The sequence below is a fragment of the Somniosus microcephalus genome, chromosome 19 (assembly GCF_052327205.1).
Source record: "Somniosus microcephalus isolate GS21.2 chromosome 19, FLI_Smic_1.0, whole genome shotgun sequence".
Lineage (NCBI taxonomy): Eukaryota > Metazoa > Chordata > Chondrichthyes > Squaliformes > Somniosidae > Somniosus > Somniosus microcephalus.
Window position 1 is genome coordinate 67,145,814 of NC_141005.1, and position 14,028 is coordinate 67,159,841.

Here is a 14,028-nt window from a genome sequence, read left to right on the forward strand (position 1 = left end):
AGATCCTCATACTGACTTATGCCATCCTGGCATTACCCATATGTTGCACTTTATGCGATCTAAAAATCTCCCATTTTCTATGGAAGATGTGAAAAAAACATGCTCCTCCTGTAGAATTTGTGCGGAATTAAAACCGCAATTCTTCCATCCATCGGATGGCTCGCTCATACACGCTATGCAGCCTATGCAGCGACTCAGCATTGACTTTAAAGGGCCATTGCCTTCCTCAACGCGAAACACCTATTTACTTACTATGGTGGACGAATATTCACGCTTTCCCTTTGCTTTCCCCTGTCCCAATATGCTTACTTCCACAGTGATCAAATGCCTTGATCAAGTCTTTTTCCTTTGCGGTACAGCCAACTTCATCCACTCTGATTGGGGTCCCTCCTTCATGTCAAGCGAACTCAAAAGTTATCTCTCCCAACGGGGAATCACCACAAGTAAAATGACACCATACCATCCCATCAGTAATGGACAGGTTGCGAGATACAATGCTATCATTTGGAATGCTGTTCGTCTTGCGCTGAGGTCATGCAATCTACCAGACCAGCAGTGGGAAACTATGCTCTCTGACGTGTTGCATTCCATCAGGACTCTCCTTTCTACCTCTACCAAGGTCACACCTCATGAGCCACTCTTCAGCTTCCAGTGTCGCTCCACCCATGGGACATCTCTACCATCATGGTTGGCAGCTCCTGGTCCCATGCTGCTCTGAAGATTCGTCCGATCGTCTAAAAATGATCCTCTCGTCAACTTGGTAGAACTCACGGATGTCAACCCCACGTATGCGCACGTGTGGTACCCTGATGGCCAGGCATCCACCATTTCGCTCCGGGACCTGGCTCCCTGTCCGGCTGGTTCCATGGACCCAACTGATAGAGGGACCCACGGGGATGATGCCAACACTCTGTGCTCCCCCGAAGATGACACCCTACTTGGGACATCGAGAGATCTGCCAGCTGCCCCACCAGATCCACTCGGGGAGCCAAGCACTCCCCGTGGGATGGCCACCCAAGGCCAGGACGCCGGTCAATCCCCAGCTATCCAACAGGATGAAGCGAATTCTGCACCTGTGGTGACCCACACCCAGATTCACGATCTCCCCAGCCTCCCTCGGGTCGATCAGAGCAACACGGGCCCTGTCGATCCACCGGTATGGATCAAGCGGCCCAGGGACTAAGACACGGTCCAGGGAGACGTGCCTTCTAGCCATAAACAAAAATCTAACAGCCTGCGGCTATTCGTGGTCCACCTAATCCATTAAGAGGAAGTCATCGGACTTCCAAATCTTTTAGGCAGGAAGAATGTTATAAATCTCATCATCAAGAAACTACTCATGAAATAACGCTGGACAGCCAGCTGGTGGTGCTGTGCAAGGAGTATAAATACTCGGGCTTGGGCCCAGCTTTCCAGGGACATTCTGTAAGACAAGGAGCTAGTGAAGTACAACTAGACTTCCATGTTCTGAAACAAGTTGATTAAAGCCTTGCTTTATGCTCAAACTAAATGCGTAGTGAGTTTTATTACATCAGCTTGTGATGGTTTACATTATCTAGTCCCTTTAAAATCCCAAAATCATTTCCAGTGAGAACATGCACAATTTACATAATTTCTACTCATAATTCAATCTATCCATCTCCGCAATCATTCCGGTGGCCATCTTCTGTATCCTCTCAAATAGCTGTCATTTCTTGTACTGTGGCGAGCAGAACTGTACACAGTATTCTAAGTGATGTTGTATCATTTATAAAGTGGCAGGCTTATCATACTATTTCGGCTGAATATTAAACCTTTAATACATCCCAGCATCTGATTTGCTTTACGCACTGCCAGCAAGCATTGTTGGGATAGCTTCAACTGATTGTTAATCAGGACCCCCAGCTCCCCTTCATTTTCTATGCACATTAATTTCTTGATATTTAACTAATAGTCGCTTCCTGAATTCTTTTCCCTTCTTTGCATTTCTTTACATTGAATTTCATCTTGTACATGTCTACCCAATTCCGAAGTATATTCAAATTCTCCTGCAGGTTATCCTCTTCAGCTTTGGAGTCTGCCACCTTCATTCGCTTTGTATCAGCTACAAATTTAGCCATTGCGCTCGTGACTCCTAGTCCCAGCTCATATATATCGATATTATACAAAAGAGGTCCCAAAAAGGCCACTACAGGATCCCACTGGTGAAACTATCCCAGGCTGATGACAATCGCTGGAGCACAACCATCTGAACTCCATGAGTCTACCAATTACTTATCCATTGTAAAATATTTCCCGTGATTACTGCATTCTTTATTTTCACGGCTAACCTTGTCAGAGGACCTGGAGGAAAGGCTTCACTGAAATCCAGTGCCTTACCCCTATCAAATTCCTTTGGCACACCCGCAAAGAAAACCAGTAAGTCAGATTGACAAAACCTCCCCTTCACTAACCCATATTGGCTATCTTTTATGATTTCATTTCTATCCAGATGCTGCATGATCTTTTCTTTAATAGGGGATTCCATAACTTTGCTCAGAATGGATGTCAAACTCATTGGTCTGTAGTTCCCTGGAGCAATTTTTCTACCTTTTTAAAAACATCTGCTTTTCTCCCATCCGCATGCACTCCTCCAGTATTCAGCGATTTCTGGAAGATTTGTGCCAGAGACCAGCAATTTCCTTAATAATTATTGAATGCACCTTATCTGGAATCTGAGATGTATTCGTCTGATGTTTGCACAATGGTTCGGCTACCATTTGTTCTGATTTGAGAGGCTATTCTTTTAATGATAAAGGAATATCAATAGGCTCCAATGTCCAGCTCAACTGGAGGAACAGTCATATATTGACCAGAAACTTAAATGGACCTTCCAAAAAAAAATTGTGGCTACAAGAGCAGGTCAAATGCTGCGTATTCTGCTGCGTATGTCTCACCTCCTGACTCCCCAAAGCCTTTCCATCTAATACAAGGCACAAGTCAGGAGTGTGATGAAATACTCTCCACTTGCCTGGATGAAGCAACTCCAACAACACTCAAGAAACTCGACACCACCCAGGAGCAGCTCGCTTGATTGGCACCCCATTGACACATTCACTTCCTCCACCATCGGCACACAGTGGCTGCAGTGTGTACCATCTACAAGATGCACTGAAGCAAATCGCCATGGCTTCTGCGACAGCACCTGCCTAACCTGCAACCTCTACCACCTAGAAGGACAAGGGAAGCAGGCGCATGGGAACACCATACCCTCCAATTGCCCCTCCAAGTCATACATCACCCTGACTTGGAAATATATCGCTGCTCATTCATAATCGCTGAATCAAAATTCTGGAGCATCCGCCCTAACAGCACTATGGGAGTACATTCACCACAGGGACTGCAGAGGTTCAAAAAGGTGGCTCACCACCACCTTCTCAATGGCAATTAGGGATGGACAATAAATGCTGGCCTTGCAAGCGATGCCCATATCCAATGAACTAATAAAAAAAATCATGTTGTGCATACCCATGCAGTGGAATAAACCTGGGTAGTAATCATGATGTTGCTTGGAGTGGCGTCAATTCCCTGACAATGCACTGGAAATTTATGAGGGATTGTTTCTGCAATTTATTTAAAATAAACATATTCCTTTATTTACTTGATTTTGACTAGTATGAGGAGCTCGTGGGTTTGTTGGTCACTAAGATTTAGAACATCCCTTCAGTTGCCTCCACTACTCCCCCAGTTCCCCCTGCCCTAGCCCTCAACCTGTATCATTCTTTATTATCTCTCCTATTTCCCCTCATACTTTCTCAAGGTCCTCTTGTCCATGAGACCCACATCCTCCTCCCTTGTAACATTCTTACTAAACTGATGACAACCCCAATTCCCTTCTTGGCCCCATGCTAGCTAACATTGTAAATGACTGTCCCTCCTCAAGCACTAACACCCTCCCTTTCAAAACTACTATCATCACTCCTATTCTAAAAAAAATCACCCGTAACCCTTCTGTCCTTGCAAACTAGCACCCTCTCTCAAACCTCCCTTTCCACTCCACATTCCTTAAACATGTTGTTGCCTCCCGAATCCATGCCCATCTTTTGAGCAATTCCAGGTTTCAATCTTTCCAATCCAGTTTCCACCCCTGCCACAACAATATAACAGTCCTAATCAAAGTAGCAGATTACATCCTCTGTGACTGTGACCGTGGTTCATAATTCATAATTCCTCCTCGTAGAAACTGGCATACATTGCTCCCGTTTTTCATCCGCAAAATGGGCGCAGAGCACACCAATTTAGCATCGACAGGCTAGGCCCAATCTGCGCAGGCGTTGGTCTCACTGCTAATTTTTTGCCACCATTTTTTAACAGGCTGTTAAATATGTTAATAGCTGTCTAACTCATGTTGAAGGACACCTTTAAAAACATTGTTCCAGATGAGCAAGGCAGGTGTCCGGCGTGCTCCACTCAGGTTGCGTCAGCAACCCCTGCGCGGCCAACTAAAGGCAATTTCAATATGTATATATAATTTCTGTAGAGCCGGGATGACCATGCTTCCCCTGACTCCACAGTCCTGGCGGCCTGCCCGCCCCCACCGCTGTTGCCCAATCCAAGCCCCTCTGGGAACCTGCGAAGGTCATTCCTCTCATGGGATGAGCTGTCTGTGGATGCGCATAGGAGAGGCATAGCGCCTTGAAGATGTAGATGAAGCCTTAGGAGGCTCCAAAACAGCTCCGGACTATCTTCTACACCAATATTTATTTCCTTGCCTTTCCTGTGACGCTTATGTTACGTGAAAAGCGCTATACAGTCGAAGTGAAAATCAGGAGGCTCTTCTAGGAGTCAATAGAAAATAAAGCCAAGATGCAGTGTAATACGGGCTGCCTATTTGCCATCGCCCATGTTAGAGTCATAATTGAGTATAGCCCCGTTTGGGGCACCAGACTCACCAGGGCGCTAAATGTAGCGCCCCGGAAACATTCGTGCCCCCGCACCGGAAATTGAGCACTTGCGCCCCAAAGGGAGGCGCGATGCTGCTGGAGGCACCCCGCCTCACTCTTGGGACGCTGCGAGTGAATATCATGGTGCAACATGCCACAGCGCCACACGCTGCGGCACATCGCGCTGCAGTACTGCAGGCCCTCCTTCCCTTCTTAAAGGGGAGGGGCCTTGTGCAGTGCGATCTGGGGCCCATCTGGGCCCCCGAGGATCAGGAGTGCAGGCAAAACAGCCCGGCACCGAGGAGAAGTGCTGGGCTCTTGGAGCACAGCCGGCACTCCGCGGGGGTGGGGGGGTGGTTCAGGAGGCCGGGGACGGGAGCGCAGGCAGGTGCTGGCAGGCAGCCAACAACAAAAATGGCCGCCCCGCACCTCGCCTTTAATTTGCGCCTCCCCGGCCGCAGGTAGGCCCCCGTGAACCCATCAGACATAGCGTCCGGTGGTAAATCAGGGGGCGCTGCCGAATTTCGTGGCTGGGACATCAGCGGGGTGCTGCGCACACCGATGACATCATTGGCAGCGGCCCAGTGCTAACGGTTAGCGCCACCACTAACATCCCACGGAATTTAGCGGGAGGCGTGGACAGTGCCGCGCCCGGGCGCCAGTTGGCTTGCGCCCCATTAGCGCCATCTTAAGGCGCTAACGGGTGGCGCAACCAACTGAATTTCTCCCCCATAGAGTCATACAGAACAGAAAGAGGCCCTGCTGCCCATCGTGTCCATGCCGGCCATCAAGCCCCATCTATTCTAACCCCATTTTCCAGCACTTGGTCCGTAACCTTGTATGCTATGGCGTTTCATGTGCTCATCTAATGCTTCTTGAATGTTGTGGGGGTTCCTGCCTCTACCACCCTTTCAGGCACTGAGTTCCAGGTTCCAACCACCCTCTGGGTGAAAAAGTTTTTCCTCAAATCCTCTCTAAACCTCCTGACCCTTACCTTGAAATTATGCCCCCTGGTAATTGACCCCTCTACTAAGGGGAAAAGTTCCTTTCTATCTACCCTATCTATGCCCCTCATAATTTTGTACACCTCAATCAGCACCCCCCCCCCCCAGCCTTCTCTGCTCTAAGGAAAACAACCCCAGCCTTTCCAATCTCTCTTCATAGCTGACGCGTTCCAGCCCAGGTAACATTCTGGTGAATCTCCTCTGCACCCTCTCCCATGCAATGACATCCCTCCTATAATATGGCGACCAGAACTGCACAAAGTATTCCAGCTGTGGCCTAACTAGCGTTTTGTACAGCTCCATCATAAGCTCCCTGCTTTACATTATATGCCTCAGCTAATGAAGGGAAGTATCCCATACGCCACATTAACCACCTTATCTACCTGTCCTGCTGCCTTCGGGGATCTATGTACATGCACACCAAGGTCCCTCTGATCCTCTGTCCTTCCTAGGGTCCTACCATGCATTGTGTATTCCCTTGCCTTGCTAGTCCTCCCAAAATGTATCACTTCACACTTTTCAGGGTTAAATTCAATTTTCCACTCTTCTGCCCATCTAACCAACCCGTCTATATCGTCCTGTAGCCACTGGCTTCCCTCCTCGCTATTTACCACTACACCAATTTACATCTCATCTGCGAACTTACTGATCATACCTCCTACATTCATACCTAAATCATTAATGTACACTACAAACAGCAAAGGACCCAGCACCAATCCCTGCGGTACACCACTGGACACAGGCTTCCAGTCACAAAAACAACCTTCGACCAACACCCTCTGCCTCCTGCCACTAAGCCAATTTTGGATCCAATGTGCCAAATTGCCCTGGAACCCATGGGCTCTTACCTTCTTGACCAGTCTACCATGTGGGACTTTGTCAAAAGCCTTACTGAAGTCTATGTAGACTACATCAACTGCACTACCCTCATCCACACACCTAGTCAGCCCTCGAAAAATTCAATCAAACTGCTTAGACGTGGTCTCCCCCTGACAAAGCCATGCTGACTATTCTTGATTAATCCTTGCCTCTCCAAGTGGAGACTAATTCTGTCCCTCAGAATTTTTTCCAATAATTTCCCTACCACTGATGTTAGGCTCACTGGCCTGTAATTTCCTGGTTCATCCCTACTACCCTTCTTGAATAATGGTACTACATTAGCTGTTTTCCAGTCCTCTGGCCCCTCCCCTGTGGCCAGAGAGGTTCTGAAAATTTGTGTCAGAGCCCCTGCAATCTCCTCCCTTGCCTCACACAGCAGCCTGGGATACATCTCGTCAGGGCCTGAGGATTTATCCAATTTTAAGCCCGCTAAAACCGCTAGTACCTCCTCCCTCTCAATACTAATTTGTTCAAGTATATCACAATCTCCCTGCCTGATTTCTATGCCTACAGAGTCCTTCTCCATAGTGAACACAGATGCAAAATATTAATTTACAACCTCACCTACATCTTCCGACTCTACACACAGATTGCCACTTTGGTCCCTAATGGGCCCTACTCTTTCCCTGGTTATCCTCTTGCCCTTAATCTACTTATAAAACACCTTGGGAATTTCCTTTGTTTTGTCTGCCAGTGTTTTTTCATGCCCCCTCTTCGCTCTCCTAATTTCTTTTTTAAGTACCCCCCTGCACTTTCTATACTCCTCTAGGGCTTCCACTGATTTTAGTCCTATGTATCTGCCAAAAGCCTCCCTTTTTTTCTAATCCATTCTTGTATATCCCTTGACATCCAGGGTTCCCTGGGTTTGTTGGTATCACCCTTGACCTTTACGGGAACATGTTGGCGTTGTACTCGCCCTATCTCCTTTCTGAAAGACTCCCACTGCTCTGATGTGGATTTTCCTACAAGTAGCTGATCCTAGTCCACTTAGGCCAGATCCTGCCTTATCATATTAAAATCGGTCTTCCCCCAATTTAGAACCTTTATTTCCAGTCCATCTTCCTCCTTTTCCATGACTACCTTAAATCTCACCGAATTATGGTCACTGTCACCAAAATGCTCTCCTACTGTCACTTCTACCACTTGCCCGGCTACATTCCCTAGAATTAGGTCCAGTACTGCCCCTCTCTTGTAGGACTTTCTACATGCTGGCTCAAAAAGCTCTCCTGGATGCACTTTAAGAATTCCGCACCCTCTAAGCCTTTCACACTCTGACTATCCCAGTTAATATTGGGGAAGTTGAAATCCCCTACTATTATTACCTATTATTTCTACACTTCTCTGAGATTTGCCTGCAAATCTGTTCCTCTATCTCCCCCTGACTGTTTGGGGTCCTATAGTACACTTTCTAAGTTCTACCCATATGCCCTCATTAGAGGAACCTGCTAAGATATCATCCCACCTTACAGCAGTAATTGACTCCTTGATTAATATTGCAACACCCCCTCCTCTTTTACACCCACCTCTGTCTCGCCTGAAGATTCTATACCCTGGAATTTTGAGCTGCCAGTCCTGCCCCGCCCTCAACCATGTCTCTGTGATAGCAACAATATCATACTCCCATGTGTTCATCAACACCTTCAATTCATCTACGTTACTCGCAAGACTCCTTGTATTAAAATAAATGCCATCCAGCCTTGCCATACTCCATTGTGCCAGTACATATTTACTCTGCCTTCCAGGCTGATTTGATTTCTCCTCTATATTTGGCTGTGCATCACCCCGTACTGTAGCTCCACTCTGTATCCCATCCCCCTGCCAAGTTAGTTTAAACGCCCCCACCCCCAACAGCACCAGCAAGCCTCCCCGCAAGGATGTTGGTCCCATTCCAGTTCACGTGCAACCCGTCCGACTTGTACAGGTCCCACCTTCCCCAGAAGCAGACCCAGTGATCCAGGAAACTAAAGCCCTCCATCCTGCACCAACTCTTTAGCCACGCATTCATCTGCTCTATCCTCCTATTCCTATACTTACTAGCACGTGGCACCGGGAGTAATCAAGAGATTCCAGATGTCCTGCTTTTTAATCTGCTACTTAGCTCCCTAAATTCTTGTTGCAGGACCTCATCCCTCTTTCTACCCATGTCGTTGGTACCAATGTGAACCACGACCTCTGACTGTTCGCCCTCCCCCTTCAGGATGCCCTGCAGCTGTTGAGTGACATCCTTGATCCTGGCACCAGGGAGGCAACATACCATCTTGGAGTCACGTCGGTGGCCACAGAAACGTCTATCTGTTCCCCTTACGATAGAATCCCCTATCACTATTGTTCTCCCATTCTTTTTCCTCCCCTCCTGTGCAGCTAAGCCATGGTAGTGCCATGGACTTGGCTCTTGCTGCATTCCCCTGAGAAACCATCTCCCCCAGCAGTATCCAAAACGGAAAATCTGTCAGAGAGGGAGATGGATCCAGGGGACTCCTGCACTACCTTCCTAGTTCTTTTACTCTGTCTGGCGGTCACCCATTTCCTGTTTGCCTGTGCACTCTTTACCTGCGGTGTGACCACCTCATTAAATGTACTATCCAATTCACATGCAGTGTGCGCCATAGTATCGACACATCAGTCACACACTGCTTTGCTTTCAGATAACTTTGCGCACTCTTTAATACACGAGCTTTAATAACACCGAAAACATTGCATTATAGATTTTACTTATTTTGCAGCAGAAATAAAAGACACGAAAAACCGTATTGCATTTGAGATTGGACGAGTCATTTTATTGAATAGTGGTTGCAGAATAGATTATTACCTTTTAATTAACATTATTCGGCGCATATAACCTAGATTAATTAACGCTGAGGTTTCAGTTAACACGACAATCTTTCAATGAAAGAGCATTTAAAATTAACATGTCTTAAAAGACGAAGTTCCAAACGCAATGGCTATTTTTCTTAAACCTCCGAAATACAATAAATTTCTACTCTTTTTGTCACGTGAAAGAAATGAATAGGGATAAAGAAACTTTCTCAGCTCGGTCAAGTACGGTTTCCGAATCAGATACAGCTGGATTTCGCGATACTTGTTTGAAGCGGGTTTGCCTGAGTCTCGTGTTTAACCACACAGGAGTAAAGCTCGTGTGAGTTCCACTCTGAGGCTGGCAGAGTCAGATAACTGCTCACACTGAACGTGTTGTCCGTCTCCTGCTGGACCCGACTGGTCTCAACACCATTCCCTCTCACACTGCCATCGACAGTCCACTCAATCTCCACAGCGCCCGGTTTAAAGCCGTTCACCAAACACACCAGGGTCGCCGTGTTCTTTGCTGCGATTTCATCCGATGAAGGCGGAAGGACGGTCACCGAAGGAGCCCGCGGATCTGTTTTTAAAAAATACACACATTGCGTCAGTCCAAGTTTACAGAAAATATAACAATACATTTTCCTTATACTTCGTATTGCCACCACTGAATGTTACAAAAATGCATCCTTGCTGTAAATACATTGCTGAATATAACAAGGTCATTATATCGCTACTGCTGCTCTGCTGACAACACTTTGAATTAGAAATACTGAACCTATATTAAATTTGTTCTAACGTGTTAAGATGTGATGAAACGCTCATATGCTTCATAACAAGTTATCCAGTCAGGATTTACTGATGAACTTATATTGTATAACCTAGAACAGTGAAGGTGCAATTTGTCAGGTAGTTCCACTCAGTGGGATTCTCGCTTCTGGGCTCCGATGGTTTAAACGCCACACCGGGAGCTGAACGGACAATCTAGGCTGACATTCCAGCGAGGGAGGATTGTTCGGGTCGCTGTGACATCCTTCGGATTGGATTTAAACTGGGGTCCTCGTCCGGTGGATATACCACAGTCTGTGGCAATATTGGAGGGAATCCTGACCGACAATCCTCGTTGAATGAAAGCAAATTAACCAGTGAATCGTCACATTGCTGTCTGTGGGAAATCGGTAACGCGCTCTGGGACGTTTCGGACACAAGTCGTTAAATAAATGAAACTGATTGTGCGATCGTGTAAAACAGGTGATAAACGAGCAGCCCGTTTCATATTGAAGTGAATGGTAATAGAAATGGGGAGAAATGTGAAATCGGCTGCCGGCTCACTATCAGCCGTTTTACACTATCGTACAAGGCCAAGATCTACCCAATGCGCGCTCACACTGCTGCTATAGAATATTTATGTTTACATTTACTCCTAAGCAAGGGGTGGCGCTAAAAGATATTGAGCGAGTTTGGTTCCAGCATAAAAAGCGAATACTTAATGGCCCGGATTTTGCTGTAGAAATAATGGTGAGCCTAATCACTCTCACCGTTATTTACGTGGAAATCGGACAGCAACTTCTTGTGACCGCACTTGCGGAATTAGCGGAAATACGCAAGTTGTTCGATGCGACGCTCCTTCAAAAACTTCCCGAAAACGGCATCCCGCTCTCTCCCTCCCCACTCAAATACTTTGAACTGCGTGAAGTTGTTGTACTTACCTCATAGATAGCAACTAAACTCGCCACAAGTTAGGGCTTGTTCATTCCAGTGTGAGGACCCTTTTAACAGCGTGGTAAGTCTTAATTATTGTCAATCAACCTCTCTGGCACTGAAAATTAACATTTACTAGTGGTGGAGTTACATTCCATCAGATTTTAATTATTGTTGGAGATTTAAAAAATAAAAAATGTAATGTTTAAAAACTTTTTCTTTCAGTTTCTTTTATCTTCTCTCTCTCTTAATCTAATCTTTCTTACCCTCTCTTTATTTCGCTTTCTGTACCTGATTTGGCATATATATGCTCAATACTATTAATATAGCGAAACCGATCTTTGAGTCGCATTTTGACTTCTCTGATTACTGGCTTGTGCATCGAAATAACCAACAACAAGATCAGATTTCAACAGCAAATCTAGCAGGAGCCTTCTGTCTTTTGGACGCATGTTCTATGCACAAGACAATCTGATACTGTGAATAGTCCAAGCAAAATAAAAAGAATTTAACAGCGCCGCTGATCTCCTGTTCACACATGCGTTAATTTTTACAAGACTGCGCTGAGTTGAAACTTGTCCAGGCTTTGTTTTCCTATCGGATATTACAGAAAAGACGAGTGATTGAGTGATACGCCATTGTAATTGCAAACCCGCATACATTTCAACAGAGATTGCTGAACGCAGGTAAGTTTTTCTGCCTTATTTTTGAGTAGCCTTGCACACTCAAACCTTTGACTTGGGGGTTGCCACAACTGGGAAATGCGCAATAAATAAGTGCTTCCTTTTATTCGCTGCACTGCCATTCATCACCTGTGCTCAGTTTAAATCAGCTTTCCGACTGAACTTTAGTTGCAATTCAGAGCCGCTATAGTCAATGCAGCAATAGTTCCAGCCAAACTACCATTAGCGAGCTCAGAACGCAGCGCATTGGAGGCCAGATTTACCACACCATTTTTTTGACCTTGCATTGCTCGTCCTGTTCTGAAGGGCGAAATCATGTGGTGCTATTTTCCGCAGCGCCCATCCTCTCAGGTACCTGGCTCAAGTGCTCAACATTCACTTGTGCCAATAGACAGTGCGTTTCGGCAGGGTATTTCTTGGGGACGGGATACAGAACCACTGTCGATCTTGCAACTAACGGAGGTTCATGCTGTGTGTTGTCTAGCGAGGTCACTCGATCGCGCTAGGATTAGAATTCATTACTTACTTTCCCGCTCTATGGCACAAAGAGTCTGAGACCAGTTGCCATTGTAACTGGTATTTTATTTTGAGGTAAAGCGCAGACCAAAACTTCACCCTGAACTCATTGAGCTGAAGACCTTGTGGAACTGGATGGCTCAGTTTCACACTGGGTAGCGTGGGTAGCCCTGCATCATTTAATTTTATTTGATAATTTCATTGTTAAAAGGAAGTTGAAATTGATTCAAAATAAAATACCAGACTTACAGTATTTTGCTCTTAACCTGCAACACATTTAGAACTATGTAGCAGAAAGGTTTTTACTCACTGCCAACACTCAGCTTGGTCCCTTTACCGAAGATGCACAGGTTGCTGTGCCATTCAGCACAGTAATAGTCCGCGGCGTCCTCCGATTCAACTTTACTGATACTTAAAGTTGCCGTGTTGCCCGATGTCGAGCCAGAAAACCGATCTGGAACACCCGAGGCTCTGTACGTGCTGCTTCCAGCATAGTGATAAAGCAGATATCGAGGAGCATTTCCAGATTTCTGTTGGTACCAAATTATGTTGGTGCTTCCTAAGTTGGCACCAGACAAGGTACAACTTATTTGGACGGTTCCCCCGAGAGACGTCGATTTCGAAAGCGGTTGATTTAATGTAACCTGCGCGTTTGAATCTGAAATAAAACGGTATCAAAATATTACTTCAAGTGTACTCTGATTCATTATTGAAACATAGTGAATTTTAACTCACTTGAAATATCACCCAAATATTCTTCACACAGGCGCCTTTGCAGTAATTAAACGCTTGAAAATACTCACATGCCACGCAAAGTATGAGCACGTTGACAACATGGACCCAGTCAGACATGGCGAAGCGTTTAATGAGGCTCTCAGTATCGACAGTTACTTGACAAGATGGGTTAACTGTCTGAATCTCGAACTCTTTTTATCAACCATGTCACCAAGAAGGCGTTGCCGAGTTGTGTGTTGGGATGCAAAATAGTCTTTTCATGCCAGCCAATCAGCGCCTCTGAGATTCAGGCTATCTCAAATCTTGTTCGACTGTCAGAAAATACGAGGAAGGAAATATTTCTGTTGGTAGAAACTGTAATACTCTCGCGGGCACACTCTAGAAATGCATAGAAGTAATTTACCTGGCAAATGGGATTAGAAACATAGAAACATACAGAACAGGAGGAGGCCATTCCGGCCAGCATATCTGTGCCGGCTCTTTGACGGAGCTATCCATTTAGTCCTCCCCCAAACTCTTTCCAAAGCACCGCAATGTTTTCCTTTTCAATTGTATATCGAATTCCCTTTTGAAAGTTACTAGTAATTCTGCTTCCACCAAGTGTCGCATTATCGATTTCTATGACTGCTAATAGATCCCCAGCAGCCTTACTCACGACGAATCCTCTGCTGCTCCGATTTTTGTGTCTCTTCCATGCTGGCCCTCTCACTTCAGTCTCCCAGCCTCTATTTCTGTCTCTAGCTATATTCCTCTCTGCTCCTCGATCGCTCCGCTTCTGCGTTAGAAGGTTGTGGATTTCAAGATCCACTCCGG

General features: G+C 46.0%; 1 protein-coding gene across 1 annotated transcript; it reads right to left on the reverse strand.

Moving 5' to 3' along the window:
- Positions 1–9,534: 9,534 nt before the first annotated feature.
- LOC147104585 (immunoglobulin lambda-1 light chain-like) lies at positions 9,535–13,380 on the reverse strand. The gene is made up of 3 exons (XM_085962162.1): positions 13,284–13,380; positions 12,791–13,138; positions 9,535–10,160 (listed from the first exon to the last, which is right to left on the reverse strand). The coding sequence occupies exons 1-3, from the start codon at positions 13,330–13,332 to the stop codon at positions 9,838–9,840; spliced, it is 720 nt and encodes a 239-aa protein (XP_085818288.1). The 5' UTR covers positions 13,333–13,380; the 3' UTR covers positions 9,535–9,837.
- Positions 13,381–14,028: the final 648 nt, after the last annotated feature.

Bases quoted from the DNA above. Each gene is read 5' to 3' on its own strand.
- LOC147104585 (XM_085962162.1), bottom strand. From the start codon at position 13,332: ATGTCTGACTGGGTCCATGTTGTCAACGTGCTCATACTTTGCGTGGCA. The intron at 13,139-13,283 runs GTGAGTATTTTC...GTTTTATTTCAG, and splicing joins GCTCATACTTTGCGTGGCAT to ATTCAAACGCGCAGGTTACA. The intron at 10,161-12,790 runs GTGAGTAAAAAC...TTTTAAAAACAG, and splicing joins GACCAAGCTGAGTGTTGGCA to ATCCGCGGGCTCCTTCGGTG.